The sequence below is a fragment of the Miniopterus schreibersii genome (genome assembly GCF_964146895.1).
Source record: "Miniopterus schreibersii genome assembly, chromosome: 2".
Taxonomy (NCBI): Eukaryota; Metazoa; Chordata; class Mammalia; order Chiroptera; family Miniopteridae; genus Miniopterus; species Miniopterus schreibersii.
Window position 1 is genome coordinate 170,408,702 of NC_138102.1, and position 23,433 is coordinate 170,432,134.

At 38.6% G+C, this 23,433-nt stretch overlaps 1 protein-coding gene across 1 annotated transcript in view; it reads left to right on the top strand.

Annotated features, from left to right (window-relative positions):
• Positions 1–23,433, top strand: part of CFAP54 (cilia and flagella associated protein 54) — a 215,331-nt gene that overhangs the window by 147,615 nt on the left and 44,283 nt on the right. The window contains exons 52-62 of the mRNA XM_081128376.1: positions 2,666–2,771; positions 5,077–5,224; positions 6,031–6,188; positions 6,360–6,539; positions 6,650–6,776; positions 12,176–12,331; positions 13,609–13,714; positions 14,772–14,865; positions 18,746–18,844; positions 19,369–19,510; positions 22,814–22,987. Of these exons, the coding sequence (XP_080984502.1) occupies positions 2,666–2,771; positions 5,077–5,224; positions 6,031–6,188; positions 6,360–6,539; positions 6,650–6,776; positions 12,176–12,331; positions 13,609–13,714; positions 14,772–14,865; positions 18,746–18,844; positions 19,369–19,510; positions 22,814–22,987 (1,490 nt within the window). The remainder of the gene's footprint in view (positions 1–2,665; positions 2,772–5,076; positions 5,225–6,030; positions 6,189–6,359; positions 6,540–6,649; positions 6,777–12,175; positions 12,332–13,608; positions 13,715–14,771; positions 14,866–18,745; positions 18,845–19,368; positions 19,511–22,813; positions 22,988–23,433) is intronic.

Consider the following 23,433-nt stretch of genomic DNA (forward strand, 5'->3'; position numbering starts at 1 on the left):
TGAGCGCCACTTTTTTTCCCTCCCAGGGTCCTCTAGTGGCCATCCTGGGCTAGCCTCTGAAGCCACCCTGTAAACAAGCCCCTTAGAAACACATGTGGGTCCTTGAGGGAGGAAGGGTGTTGGGGAGAGGAAGTTCATCCCTTTATGCATAATGAATCAGTGTTACTTTTTTTCTTTTTGTTTCCTTGCTTGTTTGTTTAGTTTTACTTTAAATAAAAAACAGTACTTTTATATAATCAGAAATAATACCTCAGTCTACAAATACCTATACCATTTTAATGACTCAGTAGAATCTTGGGAATTTAAAATTCAACAATTGCACAAAGTTTTTCATTCTGGTTAACAACTTAGAAAACAATCAATTTAGTTTCCTCTTCCCATCCGCCCTGGATAACTCATATAATATGTATTAATAATGACAGCGAGCATTCACTGAGTGCCATCTACTTGCCACCCACTCCTGTTTTCTTTTTCTTTTTCTTTTTTTTTTAAAATATATCTTTATTGATTTCAGAGAGGAAGGGAGAGGGAGAGAGAGACAGAAACATCAATGATGAGAGAGTCATCGATCGGCTGCCTCCTGCATGCCCCCAACTGCGGATCAAGCCCGCAACCCGGGCAGGTGCCCTGACTGGGAATCTTACCTCGATCTCCTGGATCCAAGGTCGATGCTCAGCTGCTGAGCCATGCCCAGCCAGGCTCACTCCTGTTTTCCAAGCACATCCCATGCTCACTAGAATGTTAATTCCATGAGGGCCGAGACTGTATCCATACACCTTATATTTGTTCCTGGCCCGTAGCAGGTGCTCAACACATATTTTTTAACAAATGGAAGAAGAAATATCTCATTGAATCCTACAGTAATCCCATTTTAATACTCTGGGAGCCTGCAGACAGAGACTATACCTTCTCCCAAGCATGCACGGACAGTGACTAAGCTGACCATACACTAGGCCGTAAACCTCAGTAACTGGCCCAAATGAGGAGGGGTGCTTACTGAGCACAGTCCAGGGACACAGGAGGCCTCTGGAGCGTGGGTGGGAGGGGGGAAGTGGCGGGATCTGATTTATATCTGGATGAGATTGCTGTGGCTGCTCTCTGGAGACCAGGACTGCAGTGGCAAAAAGCACCGTGGGCAGGCTGGTCAGGAAGCTCCTGCTGTCCAGCCTGGAGATGGCGATGGCTCCGACACAGGCATTAGCGGTGGGGGTGAGGTGAGGAGCTGCTGGCTGGCATCCATATTTCGAAGGTGAAGCTGACAGAACCAGTTGATGGATTGAACATAGAGTGTGAGCCAGAGAGGAAGCCATAGTGATTCTGGGCTCTGCCTGTGGGGTGGAGGACAGGGTTTGCTGGAGGAGGCGGAAGCAAGGGGAGCTGCTTTGAATCTATTCTGTCAGTTATCTAAGGCTGCCACAGCAAAGGACCAAACACTGGGTGACTTAAAACAATAGAAGTTTATTGTTTCACAGCTCTGGAGGCTAGAAGTCCAAAATCAAGGTGTCAGCAGGGCCATGCTCTTTCCGACAGCTCTAGGTAGGAGAGCCCTGCCTTGCCTTTTCTAGTTTCTGGTGTTTGCTGTCAGTCCTTGGCTTGTAGATGTGTCACCCTACTCACGTGGCTATCTTTCCTCCATGTGTCTTCCCATTGTCTTCCCTCTGTGGATATTTGTCTCTGTCCAAATTTCCCCTTGTAGATGCGCCAGCCAAATCAGAATAGGGTCCACCCTCATGTCCTCCCTTTAATTTGATTTCTCAGATAACTGTTCTGAGGTGCTGAGGTTTAAGACGTCAACATGCCTTTTTGGCGGGGCACAATTCAACCCATAATACCTGTTAGATATGATTGTCAGTGAACTATTCAAGTGGAGATTTCAAATGGGGAATTAGACGGCTGGGTGTACCATCCATCCGGCTTTCACCCCATCTATCCATGTTATAAATAGCACTATGATGAGATCTTCAGGTATGTAGATTGTTCTGTATTTAAATTTTGTTTTGTTTTATCTAAATGTTTCAAAAAAGTGCAATGTCAGTTATAAATGTATTATTCTGCAGCGGGGGAGGATGCCATGGTCTAAAGTGCAGACAAATACATGTATTGAGTGAGAAGTAAGGAGAATTTCTATTTCCTGGCTTCTGTTTTCTGAATTTAGTACATTTCCTTCTGGAAACAAAGACACTGATTAAGCAATAATTTAGCTTAAGAGTTTCTAAATATACAGTGTTAAGTTACAATACTATAACCTTGAAAAGCTGGAGAACCACTTTCTGACTTACATAAATGCATATGTGTTCATTTTATTAGTGATGTTCCCAGTAAATTTTGTTTTAAATCTTGGAAACATTCATTTATTTATTCTCGTATTTATTCACTTTTACTTAAAAATGTTTTTCAGGTCCTTTTATGTCCCAGCCACTAGATGCTGGGTTTCAACAGGGAATGAGCAAATTAGCTGTAGAACAATTTACAAACAATTAAATAGTGTGATAGATACTACCTCATGGTTAAGACCAGTGTGCTAATGCACCAGGGTACTAATAGTGAACATAGAAGGGGCACCCAACAATTCTGGGAGAGGCGGGGGAAGGTTTTTTGGAGGAAGTAACATACGAATGGCACAAGTGTAATACTAACAATAATTAAAATATATTCTCTATTTTAGTGCTGCAATAGTATTTTCCACACTTAAACTTCTCCAGGATTCAAAACTTTTTAAAAAGGAGGTAGTATCAGATGACAGACAGACTTCCCTCTCTCCAGGAGCTTCCGTACGTATGAACTTAATCTTTACCTTTATAATACCTGTTGGCATGCTAGAAAATTGCCTGATTAATTAGTTGGATGAAACAACGGGATAAAGTAGAAAAAGCATTGAATTCAGAGTATAAAGATCTGTGTTGAAGCCCTGCTTATGCTATTTATTAACTGGTGTAACTTGGATAAGTCCCGTAAACTTTAAAAACATTTTAAAAATATAAATCTCATTTGTGAACTGATGGAATTGGGTGTAAGAATCTCTAAAGTCCGATCATATGTACCAGTACAGGATTGTAGGTCTCATTTCACCAGCAAATACAGCTCTTTCACTTTATTTTGCTCTTCATTTCACTTTTTAATTGTTACTTTAGCATCACCAGTAGGACACCTGTGCTTTTTCCTACTTTGGATTTCTCTTAGTTATACCCTTCCCCATTTAAGCTCTCAATCTGTTCAGCAACTGGTGTTGCAAATTATTTGAAATTTTACTGGATTTTTGATAAGATCAGTTTAATAATATAGCACTGTTTGAAGTAAAAGATTCATCACATAGAATCTTTGCTCATTATTTTAAACTTTACTAATAAAATTGCTAACGTCTACTGTCATTACAAATAAGTAACACTAATTGTCCTAAATAGAGACTCATTTCTTACTATATTAAAAGTAATAAAAATTCTAAAAAGCAATCTAATTCTGAAAATTGACTTAGAGGAATGGTTGTTAATTGGGAGCTATTTTGCCTGCCCAGGAGACATTTGGCAATGTCTGGAGACATTTTGGTTGTCAAAACTAGAGGGGGTACTACTGGCATATAGTGAGTAGAGGCCAGCAATGTTCCTCAACATCCTATAATGTACAGGACAGTTTCCCACAACAGTTACCTGCCACGCAATGTCAGAGGTGTCAAGGCTGAGAAACCCTGATTTAGATTGTGACTTGGCTTTTCGGGAAATGTAGGCACCGAGAGATTAAGGTATGAGATGTGGACAGGCATCTTTTTCTGTGTTGCTAATCTAAATACTGGACTCCTCCATTACTTGTTCCCTTTGTGGTCACCATCCTGCCCCCAGGCCTTTGTTCACTTCTTACTGTTTCCAGGAACAGCTCATCCTCCTCTTCTGTGCTCCTCACCTGTCCATCCAGATTCCAGCCCCCTTCAAGTCCCCATAGCTGCTCCTTGATAGCACGTGTTGCTAATTGGTGGGAAATGATGAGCTGTCAGAGATGCACGGGGGGAATTCCTGGAACAAATGGATGTTGATCTAAATGACTTTGATGTTCCCAACTTACTAAATAAGATTGATTCCTGCCACTCCCTGGAAAAAGCTCTCTTTGCACCTCCTCCCCAGTAGCTCTGGACATTGAGCACCCTCATAAAGGGTGGTGGATCAATTATAATATACATCTGGAATGTGAGCAGAACATAGCAATGTAACACAAGGCATTAAGACTGTGGGCTCTAGCCCTTCCCGTTTGGCTCAGTGGCAAGAGTGTCAGCCAGACTGAAGGGTCTGGAGTACCATTCTGGCCAAGGGCTCGTACCTCAGTTGCAGGCTCGATCCCCAAACGGGCCAGGGAATATGCAGGTGGCAACCAATTGATGTGTCTCACATCAATGTTTCTCTTTCTCTCTTTCTTCCACTCTCTCTGTAAAACAATGGGAAAAAATATCCTCAAGTGAGGATTTAAAAAAAAGACTGTGGGCTCTACATTCAGAAAGACGCAAGTTTGAATCCCACCTCTGCCAAAATTTGAAGTATAAACAAATAGATAACCTTTCTAGGTCTCAGGTCTCGCATGGGTAAAACGGAAACAATAATAACTCCTCTTGGGCTTTTCAGGAGAGGTAAAATAATATGTATAAAGCATGTAGCACAGTGCCTGACACATGATAAGCACCCAATAAATATTAGCCAGTGTTATTTATTATTATTGTTCAGCTTTTCAGATGATGTTTGCAAAATTTTTGAGGACATGGAAACTATTGATAATATAATTTGCAATGAAAAATTCAGACTGTAAAACTGTTTTTCAACAATGGGTATATAGTGAAGAAGAAAAGCTGAAAAGCAGTCTACCAAAATGTTAATAGGGGATTGTGCGATCATGGGTGATTTTATTTACTTATTTGTGGGTTTTTCTTGTGTACATGTATATTATTTATGTTTTATAGAATATGCAAGAATAATTCTAAAATTAAAAATTTCATACCAGTAAATGATATTGTATGCTGCTTTTAACTTATATTTAGCATTAGGCTAGAACTTTGACATTATTAAATGTGAAGATAAGCATAATTTGAATATTGTTTAGGCCACTGAAAACAAAGATGATTATGAATTTTTGGACCCTATTTCCCTAAATTCTCGAGAATATTTCAACATCCACCTGTGGTTGAGGTGCCGCTTAGCACTGGTGACTGCGTTTGTTGCACAGATTCGTGGCATTGGAATCGTGAAAGGTACAAATATCCTATTTTCTTAATCAGAATTTTTATAAAAAATGATTTTATGTAGGTAATGGAGGTTGTATGGGGATGTATTTTATTAACATTAACATTTTATAACTCTCTAGCTTAATTTGTTTCCAGAGTTAAAATTCAGGTTATTAAATAAGAATAATCATTTTCAACAGCCCCTGTATCACTGAAAACGACGTGTGCTACTGATGTGTGCAAAGCAGGCAGAATACTAACACCAGGGTTGCTTGTCATCTAAAAAGGCAGCGTAGTGTAAGGGGTCCAGGGCACAGGTTCTGGAGCCAGCTGGCTTGGGTTCACATGCTCGCCAGACTACCACTTACGTGCTGTGTGATCTTGGCCAAGTCTCTTAATTCCCCTACGCCTGATTTCCCCCTCTGTAAAATGGAGATAAGTGTACCTGTTTCATAGGATTATTGTTAAAATTAAATGGGTTACATTAACGAAGTTCTTAGATCACAGGCTGGCACATTCGAATGTTCATTCTGACCGTGATTAATAATTACCTACTTGTAAATCTGTTTATCCATCTCTATCAATCTCTCAGATCAGATTATTTCATGCAGTATTATTATTACCTTTGCAGCATTTGGATACTCTAAAGTACCTCCCCCAAAATTGCAGCACATTTATTCTCAGTGTTCCATGGAGTCGGTTTGGTTTCTGTCTTTGTATCTTCTATTCTTCCATATTACACAATATTCCTGTGATGAACATTGGGCATATTGTGCATATATACTTTCTTACATTCTCGGTGCATTTTAAATAACTACACTTGTTTATTTCAGAAAATGATATGACAGATTATGTGAGCCTCATCAATGAAGTGTGTGTGGAGGCAAAAAGTGCAGGCGACAGGGAGCTACAGGCTGAATTCTTGATGCAAGCGGTAATTATTGGCCTACAAGAAAAGCAGTTCAAGGCAGACATCATAACCAACCTTCAGGTAGGAAGGAATCTTCATTCACGTTGTTATTTACCAAAGGATTCAGTTTAGAACAAAAGGAGAGAATTTTAGATTCCATTAGGCACTGAATGTATAACAGCCAATATGGCCAGCTCTTGTTTCAGTGAATTGCAAACAGTATGATCAAAAGGAATAATTTTGTTTTAATAGGCCATAATACGTTTGCTTGAAGGAAACAAGTTTATTTCTCCGCGATCTCATTTAACCCTGGTGAGGAGCTTGCTTTTGCTGGATGACTTAACAAAAGCAGAGAAATTCAAGGAAGCTTTCTCTTCAAAAACAGAAAAATTAAATTTGCTGACTCAGTCTCACAACATTCTTATTGAACAGGTGAGAGTGCTTTTGTGTGCACAAGATTTAGAAACTTATTTTCTGTTGTTGTTGTTTTCCTTATTCCAAACCACATTAGCTGATTACTTATTACAGCGTTTTTCTTACAGATGCTCATTTTTGGAGAAACAATTGAATATCACTCATCAAACACTGACTATGCAAGTCCCTTACAGCCTTTGAAAAATGTCTATCTTCCTCATGTCATGTTATTGGCCAAAACAAAAATGAGAATTGGTAAGAACAGTTAAACATATATTACACTCAAGCCATTGATGAAAAATCTTAAGTTGCCTTCAGGCACACTATTAGATGAGTACATTTATGGGGGGCAGTATTTATGAATGCCCGGGCTCAATTTATGTAACAAATAGTTTTTGATCATTTACTGCATGCCAGACTCTGTGTGAGGACCTGGGAGGTTATTTTAGATGAAAACAGATATAGTCCCTGATCTTAGTGTGGGAGACAGAAGTAAACAAGTAAACCATGTAGGAGTGCATATTATATCATATATCATATCATATTATAAAGTGTAAAATAAATATAAATATTTTAATATCAAATTTAATAAAATAAATATTGTATATAATAAAATATATATTTGATAGCAATCAGACAGGAAGTCAGCAAGGATGTAGAAGGCTAATATATGATGCTGAGTTAAGTATATGTATATAGTTATGAATCATTAGTGCTTTGAAAGATGTGGATAAGATCTGTTGATAAAGAACACAAAGAGATGGCTGCCTGTTTAATTCAGGTAAGCGGGGAGGCCTCTCCTTGGAGGTGGCATTTCACCCCAAACCTGAAATGTGAGTTGCTAAGTATGCATCGTAGAGGCAGCAGGAGCAGTGAGTTGTAGGCTCTGAGGTGAGGACAAGCTTAGCATGTTCTGGAACTACAAGGAGATAACTACAGCCAGAGCAGAGTGGGCTGGGGGGCAGCCTAGTGAGGATTGCTGAGCTGGGATGGCTTAAGTTTTAAAATACTACCCTAGCTGCTGGGAGAAGAATAGGCTGGAGGGTAGACTGGAGCCAACCAAGAGTGGACCTGATTAGAGTGGGTGGACCAGTAAGCAGCAGAAAGTTTACAGCTCCTCAGAAACCAAGGAGAAACTCAGAGACGTTGTTTCTAGCTCTCTCTAGGACAACTCTCTGATGTTTGACCCAGGGATACTTGCCTCTAGCTCTCAGGGTCTGGTCCAGATCACAGGGCAGAAAATCTTGTACCAACTCTCAGTTCTAACCTGTATTTAACCAGGCCTTTTTGTGTTCTGTATTTCTAATGCTTTGATATCTGGCTTCTTCCTGTATAGTAAGAAACTTCGTCTCCCCAAATTAGGCAGTTCCTAGAGATTAGCAAAGCACTCTCCATTAAACATGCTTTTTCTATGGAAACTAACCATTCGAGAGCCCACAACCCAAACCTTTATCATTTCCTTTATTGGCCTTTGCTGGGCTTTCACTCTCTGTGCCACCATTCCCCTACCCTAATCACCCCAGGACAGCTATCAGACTTCTAGCAGAGCCCACTGAAATTTATTCCAGCCGGTCTTAAACCTGCTGTCTGCTTACCCTACCCCACCCGTTCCTTCCCTTGAGAACCGTAACAAAAGTTCTTGGTTTCCCCTTGTTCCCTCTACCTCCGGACCAACCCTGGTGCTTCCCCATGTGGCCCTGCGTGGCGTGCTGTGCCTCTTCTTTTTGGGAACTGTAACAAACTATCTTTTCAATGGCAATGGTCTCCTGACCTGTTAAACTCATCATACCTGAATAATAATAAAATCTACATTTTAAAACATTACCCCTGCTTCCTGGGACCCATTTGCCTCCTGCACCAGCTGGTGCTCAGCTCAGGAGAGGTTGATGGCTGGACTAGAGTGGGGAAGGGAGAGTGATAGAAGTGTGCTCAGGCCATCACCTGCCCAGCACCTTTTCCCTTATTTCCCTCCTGTTTCTCCCTCTCATGATTACTGTTGGTCATTATTGTTATATGATGATCACCACCATCATCAGATATGAATTTTATTGCTTTAGATAAATTGCTTCACCTCTGTATTGTTGAGTGTCCTTATTTATGAATTTAGGTTGGCCTAGCTGACCTCTAGAATTCCTTCCAGCAATCTCATCCCATGAGAGCTATTTTTCTGCATTTTTAGTCCACAGTTTGTTATATTATCAGTGTATTTGATTTCTAAAGGAGCTTAAAGTACAGACTGTGCTAAACTGTACAGATTTTGTTAAATCAGATGTATCCTCTGCACTCCTGCCTTAGTAATCTTGAAGATGTGTCACTGCTAGGTAGCAATGCTGGTTCTGTTTCTTAGACTCACTTGAAGCAGAACAGCTTGCATTCTGTTATATTAAACACAGACTTAAAAAACAAAACCCAAAGCGACTTTTCTGTCAAAACAATGTCAGTTTCACAACTTTTTTTTTTTCATGGAGTTGATGTTTATTGGAAAAAGGAACACTTCAATATTATGAGGTATAATATCATCTGACTTAATGCTTTCTTGGCAGTTGCCTGTATAGTGACAGCAAAGATTGCATCGCAAGAATAGAGACACTTAAAAATTATGTTTTCTTGTGAAAGCCTTGCATAGAAAAATACATTTTGAGATTATTTTTATAAAACAAAAAATAAGCATCATGGTTATTTATTTTCCATTAATGGCTGCACATTGAGCTTTTTTATTAGATAAAAAAGTCAATTATTGATTTTATAATAGGAGCAAAGAAAGTTGCAAGAATGATGCTGGCATGTGGAACCAAGCCAGTTACCACCTGCCCTCTCTGGCCTCCTGGTTGGAGAGAAAGAAAGAGAAAAGTCTATACTGTTTATACAGTTTTTTCCTAATTTTAACAAAAATCTAGCAGATAATTTAAGTACTATTATTATATATTAGTCCTATGTTATATAGTACTATATATTATATATGGTAGTTATGGCATATATAGTGCATATATTCAAGTGCCTTGATGACATGAAGATACTTGGTATTTTGTCTCATATTAATAAACAGTGTTATAATTTGAGGCAATAGTGAAACCTATAAAAATGGGAGATGCATTGAAACATGAGGGTGTATTGGACAAATGATACTTGCATATCCTTCTTGCCTAGGATCTCTAATCACACCTAGTAATCATTGGGGTTAAGGGCATAGACACTATAGAAAGAATTCTGGTCTGGTTTAAGTCATTTAACTTCTCTGTGCTTTAGTTTCTGCTCCCATGAGACGTGGATAAGCAAAGTGTGTTCCAAGCTCACCAGCTTATTGTGGGGTGAAGCGAGTGAAATGCATTCCAAGTTTCTAAGGGCACCTAGTTTGTTCTAAGAGCTTTGTGGGTGTTAGCGTTACCATTCCATGCCTGGTCACCTGACACTCCCGGGAGCTCTGGGAACAAGCCCTCAGTTTTTCCATCTCCATAATTCTCAGCAGTTTGCCCCCACCCTGTATTTTCCGAAGTAAGGCTCAATAACTTCTCCCTGGATATGAGAGGAGAAAGACGCAGTTTTCCACCCTCTGATGGTTCATATAGCAGATTCCTGAACTAGAAATTTACAAAAAGTTCTAGGTTTCTTGAAAGCCCTTTGTAGGACTTAGCATCCTGGAACTGAAAATTTTCAGAACCTGAAGGGACCTCTGATTTTTCTAGTTCTGCTGCCTCATTTCCAGAGGAAGACACTCAAGGCCCAGAGACATGTAGGGATTTGTTCAAAGCCTCAAATGACACTGTAACACCAATGACTGGCCTGAACCAGCAGTTTAGCTGGAACCCAGCCGCTGTTTCATGCTGCAATCCTACATCACCTTTCTGTTTATATCCCTCTATTGTGTATGAGAAGCTGTCCTATCAATGTAGCATTTTCCAGTTGCCTTCTACTCTTTATCCCAACATTTTTCTTCTTTAAAATCACCAAAGATAAGGCGATCATCAGCTGTTGGCCTCAACAGCCACATTGTCTAAGAAGGATTCCCTGACCTTTCCCAGGTCTGCATCAGTGTTACTGGACTAAAGTAACACTGCACACATCAAAGCCTAATCAAACACAAACAGGAGTTTGCGGCCCAGAAAGTAAGGGCTTATTAGGGGAAAGTAAGGACTCTTGGGGATGGCACCAAGCCAAGAGTCACAGGTAAACTAGGGGTCAAAGGCTTGGCTCCCCGATGGCTTCTAGGGGATGGGTTAGATAGGAGACATGGTCAGGATCATGGTCTCTGCTGATTGGTTGGTGCTAGGGTAGGGGGAAGTTGATCAGTGCATCTCGTCCTGATGTTAGCCATGGCATTGCTTTGTCTGATTTTTCAAAGATGTGGTTGGTGGAGTTGTTCCATTTTTCTAGGTGTGGGGCCGAAGCATATCTGAGGCTTAGCTAGACGTTATACTTAGTTTGATTGAAACTCTGTCTCTGTGATCAATAGATCAGTGGCTTTTTTCCTAAGATTGTTTAATGCTGACCAGGGCCTCAAATGTCCTGAGGGCTTAATGATTAAGGGAGTGGACATGCAAGGGGAGAGGGAAGCAGATGAGTCATGGTGCTGGATGAGGCCAGGCTGAATCAAAAGGAAGGAAAGGAGAAAAGATCATATTAAAGAAATGAAGTTTCTGCAGGTACACCAGTTCTCCTGTAACCTGCTACCACCGCACCCTTGCTTTCCCCACCATGCAGTTGACCACACAGTATTTTGCTCACCTGTCTGACCATTAGGATTCCCTATTAAACATCACGCTCCCCGATCTCTCTCTTAGGGAGCCTTGCAGTGTCATAGTTTAGGGTTGTGGGCCCTGAGGCCAGATGCCTAGTTTCAGATCACGGCCCTGCTGCTTACTAGTTGTGTGACCTTGGCACATTACTTAAACCTCACTGTGCCACGGCTTACTCCTCTGCATAATGGCATCCAATTGGAGTTGGAAAGATTACATGTGATAATGCTTGTTAAGTACTTGAGAGGATGCCTTGAATGTAGGAAGCACTTAATAAACCTTAGCTCTTAATCTTCTCTTTTCTCATTTTTATTCAGTGCCTAAGCACTCAGAAAATATTTCTTGAATAAATGTCTGTCTTTGAGGCCACACAGATTAAACCTAGTGCCTCTTCTACACAGCAGTCCTTCATTATGTTAGGTGATGGGACCACATGGAAGTGTAGCATGTGGCCCTTGTCCATAATGGGTTCAACGTCTACTTAGGATGACAAAATATGCATAGCAGGCAGCCACTACAGATCTGAGGAGAAGTGAAATTACTGCCTATTAATATATGCAAGTTTTATTGGAAACAACATAAAACTTTAAAAGTTCCAGATGTTTCTCTCCTACAGCCGCATTTCAGGCCACGGAAGTTGTTCCCCAGAGCATTATAACATTTTAGAACTGAAGGAAGATCAGCCTTCCTTTTAAAAATGAGAGTAATTAAAGTTTATAAAAAATAAGATTTCAAGGGACTATTGTTATAGTTCATTGAAATATTTGAGTATTGACTTTCTTTAAAACACTTCTTAGATGCTAAAGACTAGAGACCACCGGGTTCTTAGTAGATGCCTTAAGGTGAGAGAAGTCTAGTGACTTGGAGGCTAATTATGAACACTAATCTATTGTTCCCGCTTATCCAACTGTCTTTCTGTAGGACATACAGTGGCCAAGCAAGTATACTACACCAGTAAAAAGAAGGATTCCTCCAAGTGGTTACCTGCTCTTCAACACCTAGAAGTAGCACTGAAGCTCTGTAGGACCTCAGCAACAGAGGAACATGAGGTGGAAGCTGAAATCCTTTTTCAGAAAGGTAAGATGCATTTGGGGTCAGAACTATGATAAAGTTTGTGGCATTGTTTTTTGTTTTTTCCCCCCCCCTATTAACACTAGGCTTCTTGAAAGTCTACTCAGTGAGTATAAAACAATACAGACTTCTACAAAGAGCCTTGTGATGACAAACGTATTGGTACAAACTAAGTTTTAGATAAAGAGAACACTACTTATTTTAAATATATGTCTAGAAAGAGAAAAAAAGTACTCCTTAGTTTCATTTATAATTACAATTGCCCCTCCTTGGTTTCCTGTTTGACTCAAAAATGTCAGCGTCAGCCATTTAGCTATAAATAATGCTCCTTAAGGAACCCTTAGAGGATACTTTTTTTCTGCATCATTTCATCACTTAGCTGAGCATTTTAGTTAAGTTTTATAAAAGATACATACCCATTTAAATTGAATTTCCATAGCACATTCACATTTATAACTTATAGACAACACATATTTGCATAATGCATTCCTATGATTTTATTGGGGCCATTTTAGCCGTGAGAAAAATGATGATGGTTATAAGCGCTCTCCTTTGTGGAGCATCTGCCTACTAGATGCTCGGCACCGCAGTCAGCGTCCTGCATCTCATGTTGCTAATTCTCACCACAAGGTAAGCACAGCCATCCCTGGCTCACAGATGAGGAAAATATGGAGCGTCTGGTGAAGTAACTTCTCATGTCAGCAGCTCCAAAGAATAGTGCCCCGACGTGAACTTAACACTGGGTGGCCCTGTGCCTTGTCCACACGCTGCATGAATACTGTGGACCCTTTTGATAGTAATTATAAGGTTTCCCTTTCCTGCTGTTTCTGTCACGAAAGCGTCATTCCAGCACCGACATTGGAAGGCTGCAGCTCACCGTGAAGAAGGCTGGGAGCTGGGTGAGAACCAGAGCACTTCCATCATCCATGGTGGTTTTCAAGCATTTGCTGACTTTTAGGACTTTCTGTTTTTAGAGATGTTTTCTGTGATATGTGCAATAGCAGACAGAGGAAAGAGGAAGATGGACTTAGGAAAGGTGGACGAGTGCCCCAGGAGGAAGAGCAAGCACAGAGCAAACAGAGAGAAAAGGAAGATGGTAGAAACAGTTGTGTCTGGGGAGCCCGAGGAGGCTTTGACGCAGGTCTTTCCCTTCCAGCAGGAAACGGCGGATGAATGACAAGGGCAGCCCGTCCAGTCTTCTGAATCTCCAGCAAGAAATATTTGTTCTGAAGTTCTCAACGACAGAAAAGGGAAAACCCATCTTTGTCTTTTTCTTCTTTCAGGCAAAATAGAATGTCAAATGTTGATGGAAGACAGATCTCCAGATTCGCAACTTGAGAGTTTATATGACGCTATACAGCTAAGTTTGGACCACGATCAAAACTCAGGGTAAAGAAACTATCTTCTTTCCACTGTTGGGATGATGTGTGTGTTTTGGTTTGAGCCCCATGCTCTGGCAGGACGCTGGATATTGTACTGCCCACAGTCGGGCTAGTGCACTGGTGTCTGTTGGCCGGCAGGTTTCGTGACTCCCTTCCCAAGCTTATTGCTCTGGGTCTGACCCAAGGCGGTTGCAGTGATGGTTGATGATGGCGATCAGCACGGTGGCAGATGGGACTGTGAATCCCTTCTGGCTGTTCAGACCAATCTCCTCTCGGTCCTAGGATTCCAGGGGCCTCCCCAGATATGAAATTGTATCTGGAAGGGAATTATGTGGACAGTCACTCTGGTCAGCAATACCAGGGCTGACCAACTTAATTCTGTATAAAAATCACCTCAAGACTGAGAGCAAGCCACCATTATTACAACGGCACTGATCTAAATGGCCCCAGCTGACAGGTCTCGTAATGAGCACTCAGACCTAACCCATACCAAATCACTGTTTTCTGCATACCTTGATGTGTCTCTTCTGATGTTAGTCAGTGTAGGAGGGTAGAAAGAGGCTTGTTTTTTAAAAATTTTTATTTATTGATTTGAGAGAGAGAGAAACATCAATTTGTTGTTCCACTTATTTATGCATTCATTAGGTGATTCTTGATTCTTGTATATGCTCTTAATGGGGATCAAACCCACAACCTTGATGTGTCAGGATGACGCTCTAACCAACTGAGCTACCCGGCCAGGGTGAGACTTGGTTTTTAAGGCAGGTTCCTCCACCTTTTTACTGCCTTGTTTGCTGGAATATTCCAGACTGGCCTTGACGTTATGGAGTGTTGCCAGCACAGGACAAGGTAGAATTCCGAGCTCTCTTCAAGAGCTTCTAATTTCAGGGGAGGCAGACGCCAGTGTCTATGCCGAAAGTGCTGTGAGAAGAGGGTGTGAGCTTGGGACAGATGCTGGTTTTGTCAATTTTCACCTTTTATTAGCTCAGAAATTATTGGCAAATTATGGAAAATAATTATGAGTGGTGAAACTGTTCACTAAGTACAATGCTATATCATTTTAGGTTGATAAGGGACTCCTACCTAGAGATTGCCCTATTATATTTACATCTGAGAAAGGCAAAGAACAAATTTGGATCAGCACCATCAACACCTAAGGTAATAAACTTCTGTTTGAAATTTTAAGTTAATTACCTTTTGAGCTTGCTATTTTGATAACACTGCTATTGAAATAATGAAACTGATTTTCCTCTGAGACTTAGAGAAATTAATTCATTAGTTTGTAGTCATACCTGTGTTTAAATGTCTTTTGATATTTTATGTAAAGCTCTGGGAATAGGTTTCATTTAGACATCTTTGTCTGTTAATATGTTACCCACGAAATGTAGGTTTATTAGTAATTATCAGGAAATTGCAGGAAACGAAATATAGCTTAAGCAGATGGACAAGTAAGCTTTTCATTACTGATGTGGCTACAAATAGATCACCTTGTGACAGAGTCATTAATTCATTCATCACATATCTATCGAGCACCTCCTATACCTGGGCAGTATCCTGGAAAGTAATGAATCAGTGTCCAAGCCTAACTCTGCCCTTGTTCTCATGGACCCTCCAAGAGATCTTTTGAGAAAATTTTGGTGTGAAATCTCTAACTTTTTAGAGCATAAACATGATTTAAAACCATTAGGCAAATGAACTTTCAGTCAATTGAATTACTCACGTGGTAGCTGCCTTTGGTAGGTAGCAACTATTGTTTTTTTCTATCAAAAATCTATGATTACATAGATAAGTTACTTTTTGTGGTATAATAAACATGTTTATTTCCAGTAAGAGGAAACGAAAATTTTTGTTTCCATAGCAAGTCGCAATACAGATTAATAGGATAGTAGGGTAATGATAAATCACCTTCTGGCCTTTCTTAGAGAAATGTTTATAATTTAGGGCTTGAAAAAGTTAGGATTTGAATGAAAAGAATAATAAAATTCCACTAAGTATGATCATTTTCTCTATATCTTGGCACAGGATAAATATTTTAGCAATTCATATAATTACTGGAAACACAGAAAGCAGCCAGAATAAACAAAAAGTTTTACCCGAGCACATTCAGACCATTGAAATATAACATTTGACATTTATCTAAATGCAGACAATGCTTTATGAGCCCTTAAAAGAAAGCATTGTAGTTTAACTTCCATGCAATCCGTACAGCAGGGTGACCGTAGCACTGGCTTTGATTAGCTGCATCGCATGCCTGCAGTGTACTGGGAGCCTTTCTCAGCTTAGTTTTCTCATCTGGTGAAATGTGACTGTGATACCTCTTAGACCGGCTCGGAGAATTAGTGTAATAATGGGTTTGGCACACCGTAGATATTCAAGGGACCTGTTTTTCATCACTGTGTAATTTCAGTTAAACATCTACATTCTGAAGTACTTTGTACATAGTAAATGTTCAATAATTGTTTGTTAGCTAAGTTGAGTTGATTTTCTTGAACATTCATTTATTTATTCATCCATTAACCAAACACTAATTGTGTGCTTAATGTATGCCAGGCATGTTAGCTCTTCTTCCCTAAGGAGCACAGAGCCTAGCAGGGAAGAGAAGTACTTATGTCACAATATAAGGAGGCTGTAATCAGATACGTTGAGGCAGGGACATGGAGCAAAGGGGGGATGAACTGCCCTGGCCTGTGGGGCTCAGTTGGCTGGACCCTCATCCCGAATTTTGAAAGGCTGTGGGTTCAATCCCTGGCCAGGGCACGTAGGGAAGGCAACCAGTCGATGTTCTCTCCAATATCGCTGTTTCTTTCCATGTTGTTTGTGGTGTTTTTAGAGACAAGTTTTTAATTTAATGAAGTCCAGTTTATCATTTTTTTCTCTTATATATTGTGCTCTTGGAGGCATATCTAAGAACTCTTTGCCTAACCCCAGATAGTGAAGATTTTTACCTATGTTTTCTTCCAGAATTTTTATAGTTTTGGCTTTTAAGTTTCTCTATGATCTATTTTGAATAAATATTTGTATAAAATATGAGGTAAGTATTTGAATTCATCTTTTTGCACACAGATCCAGTTGTCCCAGCACCATTTGTTGAAAAGACTATCCTTTCTCCATTGAATTGCCTTGGCTTCTTTGTCAAAATTAATTGATCATAAATGTAAATGTAGATCATAAACGCAGACTTCCGGTACTATCCCAGTGATCTAGAAGCCTACCTTTCCATGTAGTTACTGCACCTTTTAGTAAGTTTTGAAATTGGAAAGTACATATCCTCCAACGATGTTCTTCCTTTTTAAAATTGTTTAGGCTATTTTGAGTCTTCTGCATTTTCCATATATATTTTAGGATCTGCTTGTAAATTTTTGCAGAAAACTAAGTATTTTGATAGGGATTGTGTTGAATCTACAGATCAATTAAGGGGTAATTACCAACTTAACAATATTGAATCTTCCAATTCATAATATGAACTGTCTCTTCATTTATTTAGATATTAGCTAATTTCTCTCAATAATGCATTTTACTTTTTATTGTGCATTTTTCTTACATTTATTTTTATTGTGAATGGAATTTTTCTTAATCTCATTTTCAGATTGTTCATTACTGTGTCCTGTAACTTTGCCAAACACATTTATTAATTCTAGGTGTGTGTGTGTTGGGATTTTCTACATATAGGATCATGTCTTCTGTAGGCAAAGACAATTTTACTTCTTCATTTCCAATCTAGATGTAATTTTTCTTTATCTTGCTTGTTTGCATGGGCTAGAATCTCCTATGCAATGTTAAGCACCTCCCCCATCAAAAAATACCCACCAGATTATTTTTCCTAGTCCAAATTTTTCTGTTCTTAGCTCAAGCCTGACCCCCTCAATAAAGCTTTCCTCTCAATTCAAAATGAATTTTTTTTCCTTTTTAAATGTCTGTGTCACTAGTTGTTCTTACATTATAGTCATTTAATGTTATTCCGTATTCTTCATTTAACGCCTGTTAGCCTTGTTCCCAGAATTTAAATAGATAAAACTTTCAAGCTTATAGGGTCTGTACGTTGGCCAGGCCGCCCAGAGCCTAGGCAGTTTCACTAAGGCCAGTGACCGGGGTCTTCACACCTGGGGCAGGGCTGTGTTGCTTGGATTCCCCACAAGCGATCCCTGCAGGTGTCGCCTGCCCCCGAGCGTCAAGCTCGATCAGGCCGGGCCGCCCCCGCGCGCTGCGCCGCCTGCCTGGCGTCAGCGTTAGTTCCTCTGCCGCCTCTCCTCGGGAGTCTGCGGGCAGCACTAAAGATACTTTGGTCATTGTTTTATTTTGTGGCTCCTGGAAGATTCAAGAACTGGCCACAGGAGGAGCTTCAGAAGATTAGAACCAAGCAGTCTAACCGAATAGGTTTATCCTAACTGGTTAAACCTTAAAATGGACTATGAATACTTACTTTAGTTCTTTAAAAATGTAAAACAGATTTTATGTTGCTAGTGGAGTTCTTTTCTTTCTGTTTCTTTCTGTAGCATTGATTTTCTTTACGTTTAAACACTGAACACACACAGGCACAGGCCTATCGAAAATCTTTAAGTAACATTCTTATTTCTGACATCATTATAAACGATAGACTCAATTTATAGGTCTTCTATTAAAACAGTAAATACTGTAAGTAAGTACTTTATTTAAAATGCCATTTGTGTTCCTTTTTGTTATTATTCAGATAATGCAAACTCATTATAGAAAATTAGAAAAAAAATGGTAAATAATAACTTAATCACCCTTAAAGCCTGGGGTAACATTGTTCGTTTTCTCTGCTTGTATATACAGGGAATACATGTGTGTGCACATCCTTTTAAAAATGGGATCATATTTTGCATCCTATATTGTAACCTACACTTTTCTGCGCCAATATACTTTTAACACATTTTCATGTCAATAAATACATATGCATCGTTATTCTTAATGGCTGTATAGTATTCTGCTAAACTTTCATCTTCAGATGAGAAAATGTATCATGAAACTTTATATCTTTATATGCCTTTATCATAATACACTTACCACCTTTTTTTAGACTTTTACCAGAAGGCATAGTTCTATTAAAGAAACAACAGTAGATGCATTTGAAATCTGCGGTTCACTGGCCTGGATTGCAATCAGAGCTGCTGCACAGGTTGGTGTGATCTTTATTTAATCTGCTTTTTATTGCAATAGCTGTGTTCACCTACCAGCTGCTAAGACAACACAGTGTATTTGCAGAAGAGAAAGGAAATTTTCACATCCTTTGGGATTTGTGCCAGTGATGTTTCTTTGGAAGATTAAAAAATGCTCTTTATGTGTATAATGTTTTTAATTTCTGTTAGCCAGACCTGGCTTTGTTTCACCTTTTCTTTAGTGAAAATATTGGCAGATACACATGTGCAAATATTTGACATTTTGGCAAATATGTGCCAGATCTAGGTGAGGCAGCCTATTTAAAGTGACTTATACATTAATTAAATTGCCAACAGTGATCATTTCTTTGACTTATGTTATACATGCTGGGAATAACATTATTTTTGAGGTTGTCTTTATTTTTTCTTCCAATGTATATTGAATGTTATTTTATGAATTCTCTCTTTTGCATTATTTACTTCAGGAGTGATCTATGAATCAGAAAGCTTACATTTATGAATTCTAATTATGCATTAATTTAAGGTCAGTAGAGCTGTGCTGGCAATTAACCTGCTTATCGGAAAGAAGAATGCTAGAACCGATCAAGTCAGTCAAGAGGCGTTACCGAACATCCCAGAATTTGCCACTGTGGACCTTTTGTCCTCATACACAGATTATTTGCTTGGTATGTTTGAATGTCTACACATTTTGTAAAAACCTGATATATGTCATATATGATCACATTTCAAAGGTTTAATTGTAGTGATTTGTTGGGTTTGAGCTGAGAGGATAATGGTTTGGGGAGCCTCTGGGAGAGGCTAGAGGTCTTAGGGCCTAGCTGCCAAAACCGAGGATTTCAGCATTTGAATGGGAGCAGTCCCAAACCTTCAGACCATAGCATGAAGGAAGCTGTAGAATAGGAAGCCTCTGCTCTAGGTGCAGCCTCCAGAACCACGCAGCCTCTGCCAGAATTTATACCAGCTGAAGAGAGGCCTTGAATCCTGTCTCTGCACCACTTAGCACAGTTCCAACTTCCAGTGCTGCACCAATGCCCTGAATTTGTGATACCAAAATCCCATCCAGGGCCCTAGCTACATGGAAATCTGGGAAACACAACTTTTATCTTTATAACTTCTTCAATATAGAAGAGCACATTTGGAGATTAGGATGGATGCCGATTGAACCAATCTGGTACATACATTTGATATATTTTTTTCCTTAAAAATACAAATAATAGTATAATTGTCCACACAACTATGCTTCTTGCTCTGTTTGTTTTTTTTTTTACTTAATATAAATGTATCTATTGGCAGTTGTTTCAGATCAATGCATAACTTCTTTTGTATTGTTGCCTAATATTCCCTTATAGTGATGCACCACAATTAGTCTTCCTTTGATAGATATTTAGGTTGTTTTACTCTTATAATACAACTCTGTTATAGGTAGTCATATCTGTATATAATTTTGTACATAGGCTAGTATATTTATTGGGTCAATTCTCATAAGGGACATTTCTGGATCAAAGGGTAGATTCATTTGTAATTTTGATAAATTTGGCCAAATGCCTTTCATAAAGGTTATGCCAGTTTGTACTCCTATCAACAATTAATAAAAGGTCTATTTTTCCTACACACTTGCTGACACAGGTACATTTTTTAAACCCTTGTCAATATGGCAAAGGGGAAAACATGTCATTTTAATTTGCACATCTGTCCCTAGGACTAAGGGTAAGCATCCTTTGTGTGAACTTTCTGCTCATAATCTTGCTTATTTAATCTTGAGTTTCTTCTCTTTTTTCTTTTTCTTTTTTTTGCCTTTAAGTATTTGTGTAAGTCCTTTATTATGGAAATTAACCCTTTAACTATGATACTATTTGCAAATATATTTTTCTAATTTATCAGTTGTTATTTAACCTTTCTTTAAATGGTGATTCACTCCCCTGAAGAAACTTTCTTTCTATACAGTATATAATCTTTTCTTTGATAATTTGTGGATTTGTATCACAGTTGGAAAGGCATTCAGAAATTCTAAGAAAAACACAGCATTCTTCAGGCATGCATGGACAAATATGAAGCAAGTTAGAATATTACATGATTTTGAGAAACTGGAATAAGTAAAAGTAATCAATTTGGTCTTTGTGTTGAGAATTCTATCCTTTGTGGTCACAGGTTGTGATATTCACCTTTAGTGAAGAAACACAGTCGCATGTGGATGCAGAACAGAAAGTAAATGTTACTGACTTTGAAAATAGGAAACCTGTCCAGTGGAAGGAGGTGAAGGGGTGCAGATACCATTAGATTACAAACTAAGACATCAAGAGATATTGTCCATATTTGGTAGAACTAGAAAGAAAGTTTTTAAGACATTATTGATAGACTTATATAAAAATAATAAGGGAACTAAAATGTTGATAAAAATATAAAAACTCCAAAGTGAAGGAGGAGTGGTTATGTGAGCTAATCCTCACTGTCACTAGAGAAAGTCAGCAGATACGTTTTCTAAAACTGATGAGCCATGGAAGTGCTATGAGGGAATTATTTTAAGAGCCAGAACTAACCACTGAAAGAAATAAAGTAGACATGGTTTAAAATGCTTGCCTCTGGGGATAGGAATTTTTATCTTTGATCATGTAAATTATAACTTTGATCAAAATGTTTAATATCCTGTTTAGGATATTAAAAGATTCATCATGTCAAATTGAATTATTTCCAGAAGTGCAGATATAACTCAACATTAGAAAATGTATTAAACTAAATCACTACATTAACAGATGAAAAGAGAAAAACAATAATCAACTCAAAACGTACAGAAAAATTGCCGGACCAGGTGGCTCAGTTGCTTGGAGCGCCATCCCACACACTAAAGTGTTGCGGGTTCGATTCCTGATCAGAGCACAGACCCAGGTTGTGGGTTCCAGCCCCCGCCAGGGCGCATGCGGGGGGCAGTGTCTCTCCCCCGCTCTTCCTCTCTCTCTAAAATCAAACATATCCTTAGGTGAGGATAGAAAACAGAAGTACAGAAAAATTCAATAAAATCACAGACAATTTTAACACTGGGAATTAAAGATTTTCTTAGTTTGAAAAAGTTAAAATAGGAAAAAGAAACTACTGGTTTATCATACTCAATATTCCAACACTGTTCTCTTTAAAGCCAGGAGTAAGATGGCTATAATCACTTCTATTGAAAATTATTCTGGAAGTCCTACCCTGCATAATATTAAGCAAAAGAGAAGAAAAAAGCTGTTATTAGCACTGTTCACCTGGACAGTTCTCAAAAAACTGGACAGTAAGAACACTTAGCAAGATTACTCAATGTAAAATTTTATTTCTATATACCTTTAACAGATAATGTATTTTTAAAAGCTATTGTTTATAATACTACAAAAATGTGTAAGGTATCTAGGGCTTAATCTAGCAAAAGTTATAAAACAAAAAAAATTATTGAAAGAGATAAGAAAACATACCATGTTTATACTTAAGAAAACTCAACATTATTGCAAGCTGCCAAGGCTTTTCAAGCAGTGTATAAGAATTCCGATTTCTTCATATTATTACCAATACTTATCATTTTCAGATTTTAGTGCCTGTCAATTCCTGAGGGAAGTGAAATGGTATTTGATTTTAATTTGCATATCTCTGATTTTCAGTGATGCTAAAAATTTTGGCTCTCTGGGTTTCCCTGTCTGAGTTTACTGTTGAAATTCTTTGTCACTTTTCTATTGGACTATTTAATTTTTTTCTTGTTGATTGCTGCAAGGTGTTACATATATTAGAGAAAAACAATTTACATGTGTTTTAAATAACTTTTTTAAGTTTATGGTTTTTCTTTTAATTTTGTATTCATTGTCTTTGTGGTACAAAAAATTTTTAATCAAAGGTAGCCCCATGTGACAGTCTTTCCTTTATGAGTTGGACTTTTTCATATTGTTATTTTTCAAGAAAAGCATAATATTTGCCTTGTTTGTTTTTTCTTTTTTTTTTACTTTCAGATAACTACCAAGTTGTCTTCCAGACTAGCTATACATTTTATTACCAAAGTGATGACCTATGTGAGAACATAGACGCTATAAAAAAGACTCCAACTAAAGTAGATATTACGTGGATTCTTCTACTGCGTTACTACATCCACCTGCAAAGGATTAATAACATGAGCAAGCTGCTAGGTAGGCTTTTGATGTGTTAAGAAAGAACATATTTCCTTCCAATTTCTGTTTAGGTGAGGTTTCTTATTTAAAATTATAAAATACTTTTGATATCTTTCAGAGTGAATTCTCATCAGAAGATGAAAGTTTCAGAGGTTCTTAGCCTGAGGCACACAGACCTTTGAATAGAGTAGTATTCCAATGTAACTGATTTCCTTTGACACTCTGCATGTTTTAGTTCATGTACTTAAAAACATTCTTGAATGCCAGTTTGACCCATGTCTTGAAACAGTTAAGAACCATAGTGATCACGATGTGACAAGCTTTTAAAATGAACAGGATGAAGTTTTGTCTTTAAGGAGAGAGTCTTTTGTACCCATTAGGTAAAAGAGAAGAAATGTATGACTTGAGATAGGATATTTAACTCCATGGACATGTTTTGTTTTATTAAGCTTTTTGTTTTACCA